The sequence below is a fragment of the Penicillium maclennaniae genome (genome assembly GCF_028827695.1).
Source record: "Penicillium maclennaniae strain IBT 15551 chromosome Unknown utg000001l:1.0-3280838.0:1.0-3283122.0, whole genome shotgun sequence".
Taxonomy (NCBI): Eukaryota; Fungi; Ascomycota; class Eurotiomycetes; order Eurotiales; family Aspergillaceae; genus Penicillium; species Penicillium maclennaniae.
This window is the reverse complement of record NW_026623213.1, coordinates 2,974,114-2,986,245: the sequence shown is the minus strand read 5'-3', so window position 1 is coordinate 2,986,245 and position 12,132 is coordinate 2,974,114. Positions and strand designations below refer to the sequence as shown.

The following is a 12,132-nucleotide window of genomic DNA, read 5'->3' as shown; positions in this document are numbered from 1 at the left end:
ACAGGAGGGTAGTGGGGTGTGGTTTGCTATGAACGGGCTCGCCCGCTGTGGAAGCGTTAACCATCCTTGGCGTAACGGTTTTTCTGGCCCAAATTATGACATGCTCCGGCTAGGATCGAGCTAGCCGGGGAGGATCGAGACGAGTCCACGTATGCGAGGCCCTGATTCGTCGTTGGGCCATAGGGTTCAAGGGTCGGACAGGTCGCTTAGCCTGACATTAGAGGCGCAATCCAATTTGCGAGCAACAGACATACATTTCTCCGAGCCCACCAAGTATCAAGTCCGGTGCATCAGTTGAGTGGAGAATTGCTAGCCCGGGAACGGTGAGGCTCCTCTAAAACAGCCCCGAGCTAGCCATTTCCCGCTTCCAGGATCTGTCCGGCTGTTCACCATGACAAACTAAGATCGATTGGAGATCCTCGAACTCATATTGGCTTGACTCAGGTCTGACGCAGAGACCCTGAACATAGAGCGGCTCAAGAATTCACGAAACAGTGCTGAGCTTGGGTCTCTCTTTTTCGCGTTTTTCTTCTTTCTCTTCTGTTTTGCTGTTCTTCTGTTTTCTGTTTGGTTTTTCTGTTTTCCCGATCTTTTTTTTTCTTATTCCCAATTGGTGACTTGTGCCGGGCTTTGTCGGTTGTGTTGGCCGCGCACACCCGGCTCCATCTATCTCGGCTCAGACGTCATAGGAATTGGAGACAGCAAGATGACCCTCTTGCGGAATGTATTTGTCAACTGAGAAGATTCCACTTTGGCACCACATCTGGTTCCATCGCTGATTAGGCGCGTCTCTGGGCCGTTTCAGAATGTCTCGCCGACATAGACGCGGACGACAGGGCCGCCGCATGGTCTCATAATTTGAGTCCATTTCAGGTTCGTGATCTCCGAGGCGACGAACAGCACATTAACGGTTTCCCGAGGCCAGAAAGCAAATCGGGCTGAGCCTGATACGTCAGGGGCGTGGAGAGTCGGTCGAAGTCTCGCACTGGCTAGAAGGAAGCTAGAACTCAGAGAGGCTATTGCGCCGGAATGAAGTCTCTATCGAGTTTCCCACGCCAGTGCATCAAACGGGTCTCTGAGATATCGATCTACTCATATGTAGCGGATCGGGGAAAATTGACGATGAAACCTGGAGCTGAGATGAAGTCAGAGAGGGAGGAAGTCAAGCACAGTTCTCCGGTTCCTGGCTCCACCGCGCAAAGCCTAAATCCGCGAACGAACCAGACTCCTTCCGGTGATTGCTTCCGTGGTGTTCTTCCCTGTTCCAAAGGCTACGAGCATGAGGTAGCATGGGAGTAGGAGAGCTGGGGGTGAGATGAATTAGGATGAATTGAGATGAGATGGTTACTCAAGTGCAGACCGATCTCTGAACTTGGATTCTCTTCCGCCGCTTTGACCTTCCTGTCAACCCTTACTACTGTCAACTTTTCTTTACCCTTTGAATGTGTGCTATATTCTCTGGTTTGGCTTATTATATTGCCTAACTCTTCCTAGATTTCTTGAGTATTCCTTTTGCATTTCTTTGCTCATATCGGAACCTCAAGATAGGATATGAATCCATCGATTGAAGATCTTCTTTTGCTCGGCAAGAGTCCAAGTTGCCTTGAGAATATCACCGATCAACGCGTTTGACCGTGAAGATCTATGCAGAGCAAGCACATCATACCCTGCTCTGGGATTGGCCTCCTCGCGCCATTCGTAATTTGGAGTTACCGAGGCCTCTATTTGACAGGGACTCAATGACCCATGAACGTCTGCTCATTATATAGTGTAAGAAACCAGAGCTTCGACCAACGAGATGTCGTGAGCCCTAAAGACTGTATCGTGTTTACTTCCAAATGTCCAGGACAAGCCCGCTCTCTGAACGTTTTGTTGACATCTTCTCTTTTCTTGATCAGATCAAAATTCGGAACTCGCCTTTGAATATCCCCATTTATCAAGGCATCTACCACCTTCAGTATGAGAGAACAAATGAGCAAAGAACCCTGGACTGCCCGTGTAATGTGCTTTGCTTTGCAATCCAATGGCTGATCTATAGTTATCGCTGACTCATCAGTCAATATTTCGTGAGCTTCTTCCCCACCACCAATTCGGGATTTCTTGAGCCAACGTGCCCGGTACACGCCCTGTCAAACACCGCCTGAAGTTGGCAGACCGGTCGCCATGGTCTACTATTTCACATCCAACGTGGTCAGCCCGTCCGCTTTTTTGTACGTCGGCAAGGACAAGTTTGAAAGTATGCCACCGATTGGCTTGCCGGGAACACTCCTAACAATTCTCGTCAGATGAGGACCTGATCCAGTTTGGATTAGAAAGCGATGTCTGGTATGATTGACCTGCGATGGTTGAATGCGTCTAGAATTGTGCGACTAACATCTTTGTCTTGCGACAGGGTCGGTTTCCTTGCCTGTACTGCACACCCACTGTTATGACCAATGGTCTGATACTTGCTCACACAGTTCCACGTTGATAACCTCTCGAGTGCCCACGTCTACGTTCGCCTCCGTGATGGAGAAACATGGGAAAATATCCCGCAGCCCCTGCTCGATGACTGCGCACAACTCACTAAGGCGAATTCCATTGAAGGTCAGTCGACAAGAATAACCCACCGACAGCTACAGATAGTAATTCGGACCCAACGACAGGAAACAAGAAAGACAACATCACCATAATCTACACACCGTGGTCCAATCTCAAGAAGGATGGCTCGATGGCGATCGGTCAGGTCTCATTTCATAACCCCAAATTGGTCCGCAAAGTCCTGATCCGGGAACGTGAAAACTCGATTGTCAACCGACTCAATAAGACCCGCGTTGAGAAGTTTCCCGATCTCCGAGCAGAGAAGGAGGAGTTCATGAGGAAGAAGCGGAACGAGGACCGAAAAAGCCGAGACCAGCAGCGAGAAAAGGACAAGCTGGAAAAAAGAGAGCGGGAGCAACTCAAGTGGCAGAAGGATCATGCCTACGATGACATGTTTAGCGCAGAAAACATGGAGGCTAGCAGCAACCAGGACCGAGACGCCGACTTCCTGGATGACTTTATGTGAGACAACAAACTTGCGAGTCGACGATAGTACATGAAGCTATGACACCCTTCTTTCTTTGCGCCCATGATACCTTGAAAATAATGGGCATTATTCCATCAATACCCAAATGCATTCATACAAGATCAGACGAGGCACAGGCGGGTTCCTTGAGAGGCCATCGTCGAATGCCTGTACATGAGGAAGCAAGGACAAGTAAACGGAGGGATGCCAAGCATACCGTATGAGAAAGAGCATTCAAAAAGACATCTCCACTTCTCGTAGACAAGCGTTATGATGCAGTTGACAAAGTGTTGTCAGAGGTAGATTAATCATCGCGATCCGTAGGGCGGAAAGGCCTCTCCACCACCCCAGGCCCGCGCTAGTGCTGTTGACAGGTTTACCTGGAACTTCGATCGCCATCTCTTCCTCCCCCTCCGACAGTCAACCGACGCAAGCATGCCTGGAGAAAACCTCCCGCCTACTCAAGGTGCGACCATTGGACCTTTAGCCCCCTGCGAGTAATCCTGCTGACCCCGCTTGACCAGGCTCCAAATCGAAGAAGAACAAGAAGAAGGGCGCAAAAGCCAGGGAGAATCCCCAAGAGTCTGAGAACGAGCACCCAGATGCGTCGGGAAGCAAGGATAATGCTACCCAGGTGTGTCAAGGGCCCTCCCTGCCTACCATTGTGATCGTTGCTGAGATCACCCAGGACGACGGTGAATCCACCAATTCAATGGCGACCTCGGACGCCCACGGCGCTCAACAACAAGTCACCAATACCAGCGCGCAGAATGATGCCTCTGATTCTGAAAGCCAGAAGCCCACTGGAGATGCTGCTCAAGACATCCGCGATCCTTCCTTCCACAAGGCCGAGCCCAATGACCGATTTGATGCGCTTGTTCGAGACCGAGACTCACTCCGTGCCGTCGTCACCGATATGCGCAAGTCTCTCGAAGAGCTTCAATCCAGATACAAGACAGATATGGAGTCGCTGCAACAGAAGTTGGAGGATTCGGAGACCAAGAAGGAACAGGCAGAAACACAATTTCAGAACCTGCTAGAGCGTGTGAATACGATCAAATCACAGCTCGGGCAACGTATGAAGGAGGATGCTGTGCGTGAGACCTTTTCGTTTTATGCCTGCTGAGCGGCATTGCTTACATGACCACACAGGAAGAGTTGGCGCAAGCTCGGTTGCAGATCGAGGAACTTGAGGATGACAACGCGAACTTGAAGGAGCAGCTCGAAGTAAAATCTACGGAGCTATCAAAACTTGCAGAGGCATCGGCCCAGCAGATGAGGGAGATCTCTACCCTTCGGGATCGGACGAACCTATCCCAGCAAAATTGGCTCAAGGAAAAGGAAGAATTGATGGACCATGAATCTTACCTTCAAGCCGAATTTGAACAGGCCAAAGAGGCTATGCACAGCTGGGAAGTCCTTGCAATGGAGGAGCGATCAATTCGTGAAAACTTGGGCGAGAGAGTAACTGATTTGGAAGAGCAGCTGAGCAACCTCCGCGAAGCCTATGAACAGGCTTCGAATGACCGCGACAGCCATCAATCGACAGTTGACGGTCTGCAAAGGGCTCTGCAGGAGATTCAAACTGCACGAAAACAGGAGCTTCGGGAGCTGGTGGAAAGCTCAGATTCCCAGCTTGAAGAGTTGAGGCGATCTCTGCGAGAAGCACAACAGCAAGCAAGCGACGCCGAAAAGAATCTTCACGTGGCGGAGGAAGAATTGGAACGAGCGCGTCCATTTGAGAAAGAGGTCAAGGAGAAGAATCTTCTCATTGGCAAGCTACGACATGAAGCAGTCACTCTCAATGACCATCTGACGAAGGCCTTGCGATTTCTTAAAAAGGGGAAGCCAGAAGACAACGTGGACCGGTGAGTCTTGTCTTGCAGTGAAGACCAACCAAGTTACTCATTCGTAATACTCAGGCACATTGTCACAAATCATCTTTTGCACTTCCTGGCCCTGGATCGATCGGATCCAAAAAAATTCCAGATTCTCCAGCTGATCGCAGCTCTACTGGGTTGGGACGATGGTAGGTGTCCAAGTGGCATTGGTTTGTATTAGCCTCTTGCTAACTCGTGCGCACAGAACAACGTGAACAAGCAGGACTGGCTCGACCAGGAACTTCAAGTATTCCAGGCAAGCTTCGAGTGCCCGGTACCCCTCTACGCACGCCTAGCACACCAAATCTTGCCACCGATTTTATGGACAACGGTGCTTCGAGCAAGGAAACATTGGCCGAACTGTGGTCCAGTTTCCTGGAGCAGGAAGCAGAGGTAGGAAGCATTGATTCCATGAGACGAGGGAGTCATCCAGGCCCCACGAAGCCATAGTGCATGTGTTATGTTTGTGTCTAGGCTGTGTATGTATAGAAGGTAGCATAGATAGCGGAATCACCGCCTTTATTCTGCCGGACGTTTTCGTAGTTGTGCGCATCAAACCAACTTCTCTATTGCGGGCCGATGCATTGCCTCTCCCCTCTGCGTCCCTTGTCTGTCTTCTTCTCTAAATCACGTCTTTGTGTGACTCGATCGAGAAACATAATGGCTTCCAGCGCTGGTATGACCTGAACCGTCCCTGTCGCAGGGAGACCTCTCAAACAACTCTTCAAATTAACCCATTACTGCAGTCCAGAAATTCCGCCCAGTGGTGATATCAGGCCCCTCGGGCACCGGTAAATCCACAATTCTGAAGCGACTTTTTGCGGAGTACCCTGATAAGTTTGGGTTCTCCGTTAGTCGTATGTGGCATCCCTACATGCTCAGATTGGACCGAAGCTAATGTCTCCTGCGTGCGCATAGACACTACTCGTGCCCCTCGCGCGGGTGAGGAACACGGTGTTGCCTACAACTTCACAGACCAGAAGTCTTTCTTGGAATTGGTCGCCGACAATGGATTTATTGAGCATGCCGAGTTTGGGGGCAACTACTACGGTACTAGCAAGCAAGCCGTAAAGACCGTCGCAGAGCAAGAGCGGATCTGTGTTCTGGATATCGAGATGGAGGTATGTGATGGGGACATATTGACACTGGCATTTGAACACAGAGACTGACAAGATAATTTGTAGGGTGTGAAGCAAGTCAAGCTCAGCGATCTCAACGCTCGCTTCCTTTTCCTGGCACCCCCCTCCCTCGAAGAGCTGGAGCGTCGCCTGCGAGGCCGCGGTACGGAGACTGATGATAGCTTGAACAAGCGATTGGCACAGGCAAAGAACGAGCTCGAGTATGCGAAGCAGCCGGGTGCCCACGACCGGATTGTTGTCAACGATGATCTTGAGAAAGCCTACGTCGAAGTGAGGGATTGGGTGGTTGACGGTGGCAGGTTCGGAGCGCCCCAATAGTTTGCACTACTCTCCAGCGACATGCATTCCGTACAATGTGTATATTTTCATCCCAAGCGATAATACCTTCAAAAATAGCATATACATACAGCCGGATCAAAAAAACATGACAAAGGGGCCTAGACACATTTGAGGCTCTTTCTTACTCACCTTACCTTTCTAGTAGAGTTTCTTAAGGATTTTTCTTACTCCTTGTTCCTGTTCCGCGATTGAATGTTAGAATGAGTCAGGGCAGACAAGTCGATATAGGCCAATCATCTGCGTCTCATTGCCGTCGTTGTATGCGGTAAGACCGTCATGGAGTATCTAAAAAAAGAAGTTTCATCAGGGATAATTAAAGAAACTAGGTACATGGAGAAGTCCAGATGGCACGAGCGCGGAATGCCACTCTTTCTCCCGAAGAGGTAAAGTCCTTAACAATAAGGGAAGCCCGGCAAGATAAGCCCGAGAGGGATACAGAGAGTGGGAGACAAGGACAGGGAAACGCAAAGGAAAAGGGATATCTGCAAGGGCCTGCTGGCACCGAAAGGGACAGTGAGTTTTTTGCGGGATGCATGAGAGCTGGGCCCATGGGGTTTGCTTTGCTGTCGTGGCGCATCATAACGCTCACTTCGCTAAACATAGTCACAATACCAATTGGGAATATCAGTATCCGTTCATGGCGGCGCGTTGAGAGTTGCGGCTGAGCTCCCGCTCCGCAGAGGGGCTGATGGGCCGGCTGCCGGCCGAGTGACCACCACCGGCGGCACTACTCTCCTTGAGGGCCAGAAGCTGTTTGGCACGGAAGGTCTCGTAGTGGATCTGGCTGGTGGTCTCGACCAAGTCCTGCAAGTGAGTGCGAGTGAGGAAGTTGCGTAGGTAAACAAACTCGCAGTGGTTCTCATCCTCGACATTGATAACACCCCAGCGATTCTGGCGGCCGCGAACCTGCTTGCCATTCACAACGATAGTCTTCTCACTGCCGACAACGGAGAAAGGAATAATATCCTGGATCTCATATTAGATGAATCTCGGTAGCTGTTCGAGAATGGTCTTACCTTAATCTGAGCATTGATGGCACGCTCCTCATCATCAAGCTCATCATTATCGTAGGGGTACATCTTCAGGTTGTGGAAAGTGAACTCCTCCTTGATCCGCTCCTTGAAGGCCTGGCGTTCTTCGAGGGTGAGGGAATCGGCCTTGGCGATGACAGGGACAACGTTGACCACATCTGAGAGCTTCTTCAAAACGACGATATCGATAGGCTTAAGACTGCATTGGAGTCACTTGAGTTAGTGCGGGGTACCTGGAGAACATGGTGAATGGAAAAACTCACGCATGTCCAGAGGGCTGAATAAAGAACAAGCAGCAATGAATACGGGTATCTTGGATGTAACGCTCACGCTGAGCAGTGAGTTCCTTGCGGAGGTAGGCCGAGTGCTGATCCTTGATATATTTGACAATGGGGTCCCAGCTGGACTTGCTGTTAGTTTGCGCTCATTTTCCACGTCCGCACAAAAAAAAAGGGAGGGCGAAATATACCATCGGTCATTGTTGACCTGGTCACCGTAGCCAGGCGTGTCCACAATGTTCAAACGGAGACGCACGCCGTTCTCCTCAATGACTAGCCACTCCGTCAGTCAATGCGCCTTACTAGGCTCCCACATAACACGTACTATGCGAGACAGTTTGAATCTCAGTGGTGGAACGAACGGGCTCATTGGGGGTGAGACGACCCTTGGAGTCGATCAGGTGGGATGCGAAGATGGTGTTGACCAGAGTTGATTTGCCAAGGCCAGTTTGTCCTGCGCGCATTGAGAGTCAGTCAAGAGCCACCGAATATAGCAAATTCCCAGTAGTTCCAAAAACAGTCAATCACGACGAGCATATACATACCAACACACATGACATTGAACTGGAAGCCACGCTTCAACAGCTTCCGCTCGATCTGGGAAGTAATGCTGTCGAAACCGACATGGCTGTGAGGGAAGACGGTGGGCTGCTGAGCCGAAGCAGCAGTAGTAGCGGCGGCCATTATGGAGGTAAGAGTAGAGAATCGAGCAGGAGATTTCCCCAGGTGAAGGTGTTGGAGCCCCTTAACTTCTGTTATTTCCCTATCGACAGTCAGGGGTGCGCTATTCCTATTTGGGACTAGCACACCTCCGGACTCAAAACGATTTGCGCCGACGAACTCGACCGTTTCGTTGCTTCGTGCCTTGTACTTTCCAATTCCCACCTTTCGCCATGGCTTCATTGCTCGCTTCGCGCGTGCCTCGGCTCGCTCCTCTCGGCTTCATCCAATCTCTCGCCCTGCCTATCTCCATCAATGTTCCGCCGATCCTCGCTGACCTCTGGGAATCCGTCCTCCGCGCCGTCCCCAAGAAGAAGACCTCGCACATGAAGAAACGCCACCGCCAAATGGCCGGCAAAGCTCTCAAGGACGTACAGAACCTCAACAAGTGCCCTGGGTGTGGTCAAATCAAAAGGGCTCATGTGATGTGTCCCCACTGCGTGAGAGGTAAGTTTCGTGCGCGGGTGCTGTTTCTGGATTTGCTGCTTCTGAGAGGATTTTCGATCTGTGGATGATCAGGACCTTGAACTCATTCCATCGAATGGCATGCAATGCGTCTTCCGAACACCTCCGAAGACACCTTTGACGACATCGCGAGAAATAGACAAGCTAACTATCCACCAGATATCAAGGACTCGTGGAAAACAGCGCAAACCGCATGAAAAGAAGGACCGTGTATTTCTAAAATGGATGGGGTTGTGGATATATCTGCTGCATGGCATAAGGCGTCTGGTTATGAAGGTCAAAAATAGACCTTCTGTATTTTATCATCCGAGAGGACGAAAAGAATTTCTTTCTATCATGCGACACGACTTGCATCGCGAATATTTGCTACTGCTCCAAAGACCATGGAGAACTCGAAGATAAGCTCAAGGATCAGCCATGAGATCATCCACAGCGTTCCCCCCAGCCCCCATACATGAAGATTTCGGCCATATAAGGACTTCAATATCTCGGAAAGGCATGCTGGAAAATAGCCTCACAGGGGGCCTTGTCGAAGTCGGCGAGAAGCAAGACATCGAGAAAGCTTCGTTCAATCCTAGCCAGGACATACACGCTCGTCAAATTATCTCTAGACAATAGGAGAGTAGGGAAGCCTAAGAATCAATCCATCCCATCTCAAATAAGAGTGGTGTATTGAGGCTACTTCTAAGCAATTGACCCGAACTCGACGTAAAAGATTTGCCGTAACGGGGTTTCCAACATAGTTCGAGTCATTTAGAGTTATAATGGTTATAATGGTAAAATTTCCAATCCGGAAAGTGAAAGCTTCACTGTTCCCAATACCTGAGGCGCAAAGGCGGTACGCGTCTTTGCGGGTCACCCAGACCAAACGTCACAGCCTCCACAACAGTTCAACTTCGCCCAAAGCAATACCAGGAATCTTGGCCGAATTACATCATGGTGAGATGATATCGGTCGTTCAATTGGACCTACAGCTAACCCTCAGGGCAGTCGAGACAATATCTCGCGTGGGGCTCGGCGGACAATGGTGAGTGATCACATCTGTGGTGAATTTCCATACGTGCTAACCAGGACCAGCGCACCCTGTCGATATCTTCTCGCTCGCGGTGACTCAGAAGCAGGTTCTCTCGGCATCGGGCGCGCCATCTCTCAAGGTGCATTCTACGGTTGATGCAGACTTTCCATTGGTACAGTCCCTTGATGGGGCTCATGCCCTCGGCTGCCATCACGTTGTCACTGATGTTAGTGGCACACGGGCCGTTAGTGTGGGATTCGCAGGAGACGTTAAGGTTTGGTCTTGTCAAGATGACTACTGGTCCGCAGACGCGGCGGCTTCAGGTACAGTGTCGATGATCTTCGCCGAGGTACTATGTGCTGAATGAGATCTTGCAGCGAATTTAAACGAGCTTAATGTGTGGGCAGTCGCTCTGTCTGAAGACGGACAGTATCTTGCAGGGGTCTCCCAGGATGGTCACATTGGCGTCTGGGATTTGAATGCCGATGGCGCGCAGATACGAGACCATGAGACCAAGGGCAGCTTCGGCACTTGTATCGACCTGGTAAGCCACTGGAGCTGTATCAAAATGGATCGTACTGATATATATAGTCACCTGATGGCCGCTTCATTGCCAGCGGGCATGAGAATGGTGCTGTCTACATCTTCACCACGGAACATGCTCGGATGCCCTTCTCCTTATCAGGTCTGTACCATTTGCCATGAAAAGCTGCATCATTTGACACATCATAGGCTTGGTGAAACCCGTACGTGCTGTGGCTTTCTCACCTGGCGGGAAGATTCTTGCAGCGGCAGGAGACTCGAAAGTGATCGTGCTGTATGATACATCCTCGGGCGAACAAATTGCCAACCTCGCAGGCCACTCCGCGTGGGTTCTGTCTCTGTCCTGGAGCACTACGGGAGAGTATCTTCTGAGCAGGTAAGCTAAGTTGAATGCAGCCTTGAAGCATCTGATGTTGACCTTTCTCGTAGCTCCTTTGATGGGAAAGTCAAGGTCTGGTCGATCGACACCAAGACATGTGTTGCTACCCACTCCGAGACTGAAAAGGCTGTTTGGAGTGTGAAATGGCTTCCAAAAACTGCCAGGTCAGAGGCATTTGCAACCGGTGGTGCAAATCGCAGTGTTGCTTTCTATCGCGAGGCTACCGGAGGTTAAGAGAAGCTCTTCATGATCTACTGAAACACGATGATGATTTGAATGAACACGATTCTCCATGTGCCTTAAATTCATGAACTTCATAACATAGAACATTCAAATACCTTGGATTTATCCTCAGCTCATCGTTTCCATGAACAATTTGCGCATTCGCTTGAGAAACGCCCCAAAATCGCGGTCGTCATTGACCAGGTCCACCTCACGCTCCAACGCATCTTGGTCCACCTTGGGTCGCGTGTGGAAGACTTCGTAATCTCGACTGGCAGTTCCTAGTTCAAACCAGGCTTCGGCTTCCCAGTCTTTCTCCAGTAGGTGAGTGTAAACGAATTTCAACCGGTCCTCTCGGCCTGCCCCCTCAATCCGTAAACAAAGGTAGTCCTGCCAAAACTCCAATTCGGGATAATTGAGTCGAGATTGCGCGTCCAAGTGTTTTGCGTGTATTTTCTGTGCCTCGACCTTCTGACTGATCGCTCTCTGAGTCTCCGCAATCTGCTGCTTGAGGCGATCACGTTTGGCGAGTCGCGAGTCGCGTTCCAGAGTGATGAAAGAGATGGCCGCGTGCATCTCGGCGGCCTCGGCAGCCTCCTTCTGAAGAGTTTGATCGTGTGTCTGGTTCTTCAGGTTGAGGATTTCAATGTCTCGTTGTCGCATTCGTTCGTCCTCTGAAAATTTCTGATCAGTCACTGGTTCAGGGGACTCGAAGTCGCGAAGCCATACCTTGTAACTCAGCGAGATTGATATGAAATTGATTCCTTTCCTCCAGGACTTGCTTACGACCTCGTTCGATAAATGCATCAAATTTTGCAGTGAACTGAGCCATGCGATTGCGCAAGTCTTCGAATCCAAAGTTGATGCTGGGCAACGAGTCGGCCATGGATGGGGCATCTGCCGAGGCTAAGGGAGGACGCATACCACTCGTAGATAGTGACGGCTCGAACGATGAAGCCATGATCGTAGGTTGAGTTTGTACGTTATTTGATGCTTTTGTTCTTCAGGTGCGTGAGTTGGACAAAGAGAGGCGCGTGGAGATCAACGATTGTTGGGTTGCGGAGCAACGTTCTTA

The 12,132-nt window shown here is 50.4% G+C and overlaps 7 protein-coding genes across 7 annotated transcripts; 5 read left to right on the top strand and 2 right to left on the bottom strand.

Moving 5' to 3' along the window:
* Positions 1-2,163: 2,163 nt before the first annotated feature.
* On the top strand, positions 2,164-3,046 carry N7477_001157 (uncharacterized protein; the record flags this gene model as incomplete). The annotated part of the gene is made up of 4 exons (XM_056962820.1): positions 2,164-2,236; positions 2,286-2,325; positions 2,483-2,586; positions 2,646-3,046. The coding sequence occupies 4 exons, from the start codon at positions 2,164-2,166 to the stop codon at positions 3,044-3,046; spliced, it is 618 nt and encodes a 205-aa protein (XP_056827823.1).
* A 435-nt stretch (positions 3,047-3,481) lies between these two features.
* N7477_001156 (putative Golgi matrix protein) lies at positions 3,482-4,918 on the top strand (the record flags this gene model as incomplete). The annotated part of the gene is made up of 3 exons (XM_056962819.1): positions 3,482-3,512; positions 3,571-4,139; positions 4,199-4,918. The coding sequence occupies 3 exons, from the start codon at positions 3,482-3,484 to the stop codon at positions 4,916-4,918; spliced, it is 1,320 nt and encodes a 439-aa protein (XP_056827822.1).
* A 668-nt stretch (positions 4,919-5,586) lies between these two features.
* On the top strand, positions 5,587-6,383 carry N7477_001155 (guanylate kinase; the record flags this gene model as incomplete). Its single annotated transcript, XM_056962818.1, has 3 exons — positions 5,587-5,602; positions 5,845-6,047; positions 6,111-6,383. The coding sequence occupies 3 exons, from the start codon at positions 5,587-5,589 to the stop codon at positions 6,381-6,383; spliced, it is 492 nt and encodes a 163-aa protein (XP_056827821.1).
* A 645-nt stretch (positions 6,384-7,028) lies between these two features.
* aspD (septin aspD) lies at positions 7,029-8,397 on the bottom strand (the record flags this gene model as incomplete). The annotated part of the gene is made up of 6 exons (XM_056962817.1): positions 7,029-7,370; positions 7,421-7,634; positions 7,699-7,836; positions 7,905-7,986; positions 8,039-8,167; positions 8,259-8,397. The coding sequence occupies 6 exons, from the start codon at positions 8,395-8,397 to the stop codon at positions 7,029-7,031; spliced, it is 1,044 nt and encodes a 347-aa protein (XP_056827820.1).
* A 209-nt stretch (positions 8,398-8,606) lies between these two features.
* On the top strand, positions 8,607-9,095 carry N7477_001153 (mitochondrial 54S ribosomal protein bL32m; the record flags this gene model as incomplete). The annotated part of the gene is made up of 2 exons (XM_056962816.1): positions 8,607-8,880; positions 9,058-9,095. 2 exons carry the CDS (start codon positions 8,607-8,609, stop codon positions 9,093-9,095), a joined length of 312 nt encoding a protein of 103 aa, XP_056827819.1.
* A 739-nt stretch (positions 9,096-9,834) lies between these two features.
* Positions 9,835-11,069, top strand: N7477_001152 (SKI complex subunit WD repeat protein SKI8; the record flags this gene model as incomplete). The annotated part of the gene is made up of 7 exons (XM_056962815.1): positions 9,835-9,837; positions 9,889-9,925; positions 9,976-10,236; positions 10,291-10,457; positions 10,505-10,598; positions 10,646-10,832; positions 10,886-11,069. 7 exons carry the CDS (start codon positions 9,835-9,837, stop codon positions 11,067-11,069), a joined length of 933 nt encoding a protein of 310 aa, XP_056827818.1.
* Positions 11,070-11,186: 117 nt separating this feature from the next.
* N7477_001151 (kinetochore Spc25 family protein) lies at positions 11,187-12,018 on the bottom strand (the record flags this gene model as incomplete). Its single annotated transcript, XM_056962814.1, has 2 exons — positions 11,187-11,731; positions 11,787-12,018. The coding sequence occupies 2 exons, from the start codon at positions 12,016-12,018 to the stop codon at positions 11,187-11,189; spliced, it is 777 nt and encodes a 258-aa protein (XP_056827817.1).
* Between the last annotated feature and the right edge of the window lie 114 nt (positions 12,019-12,132).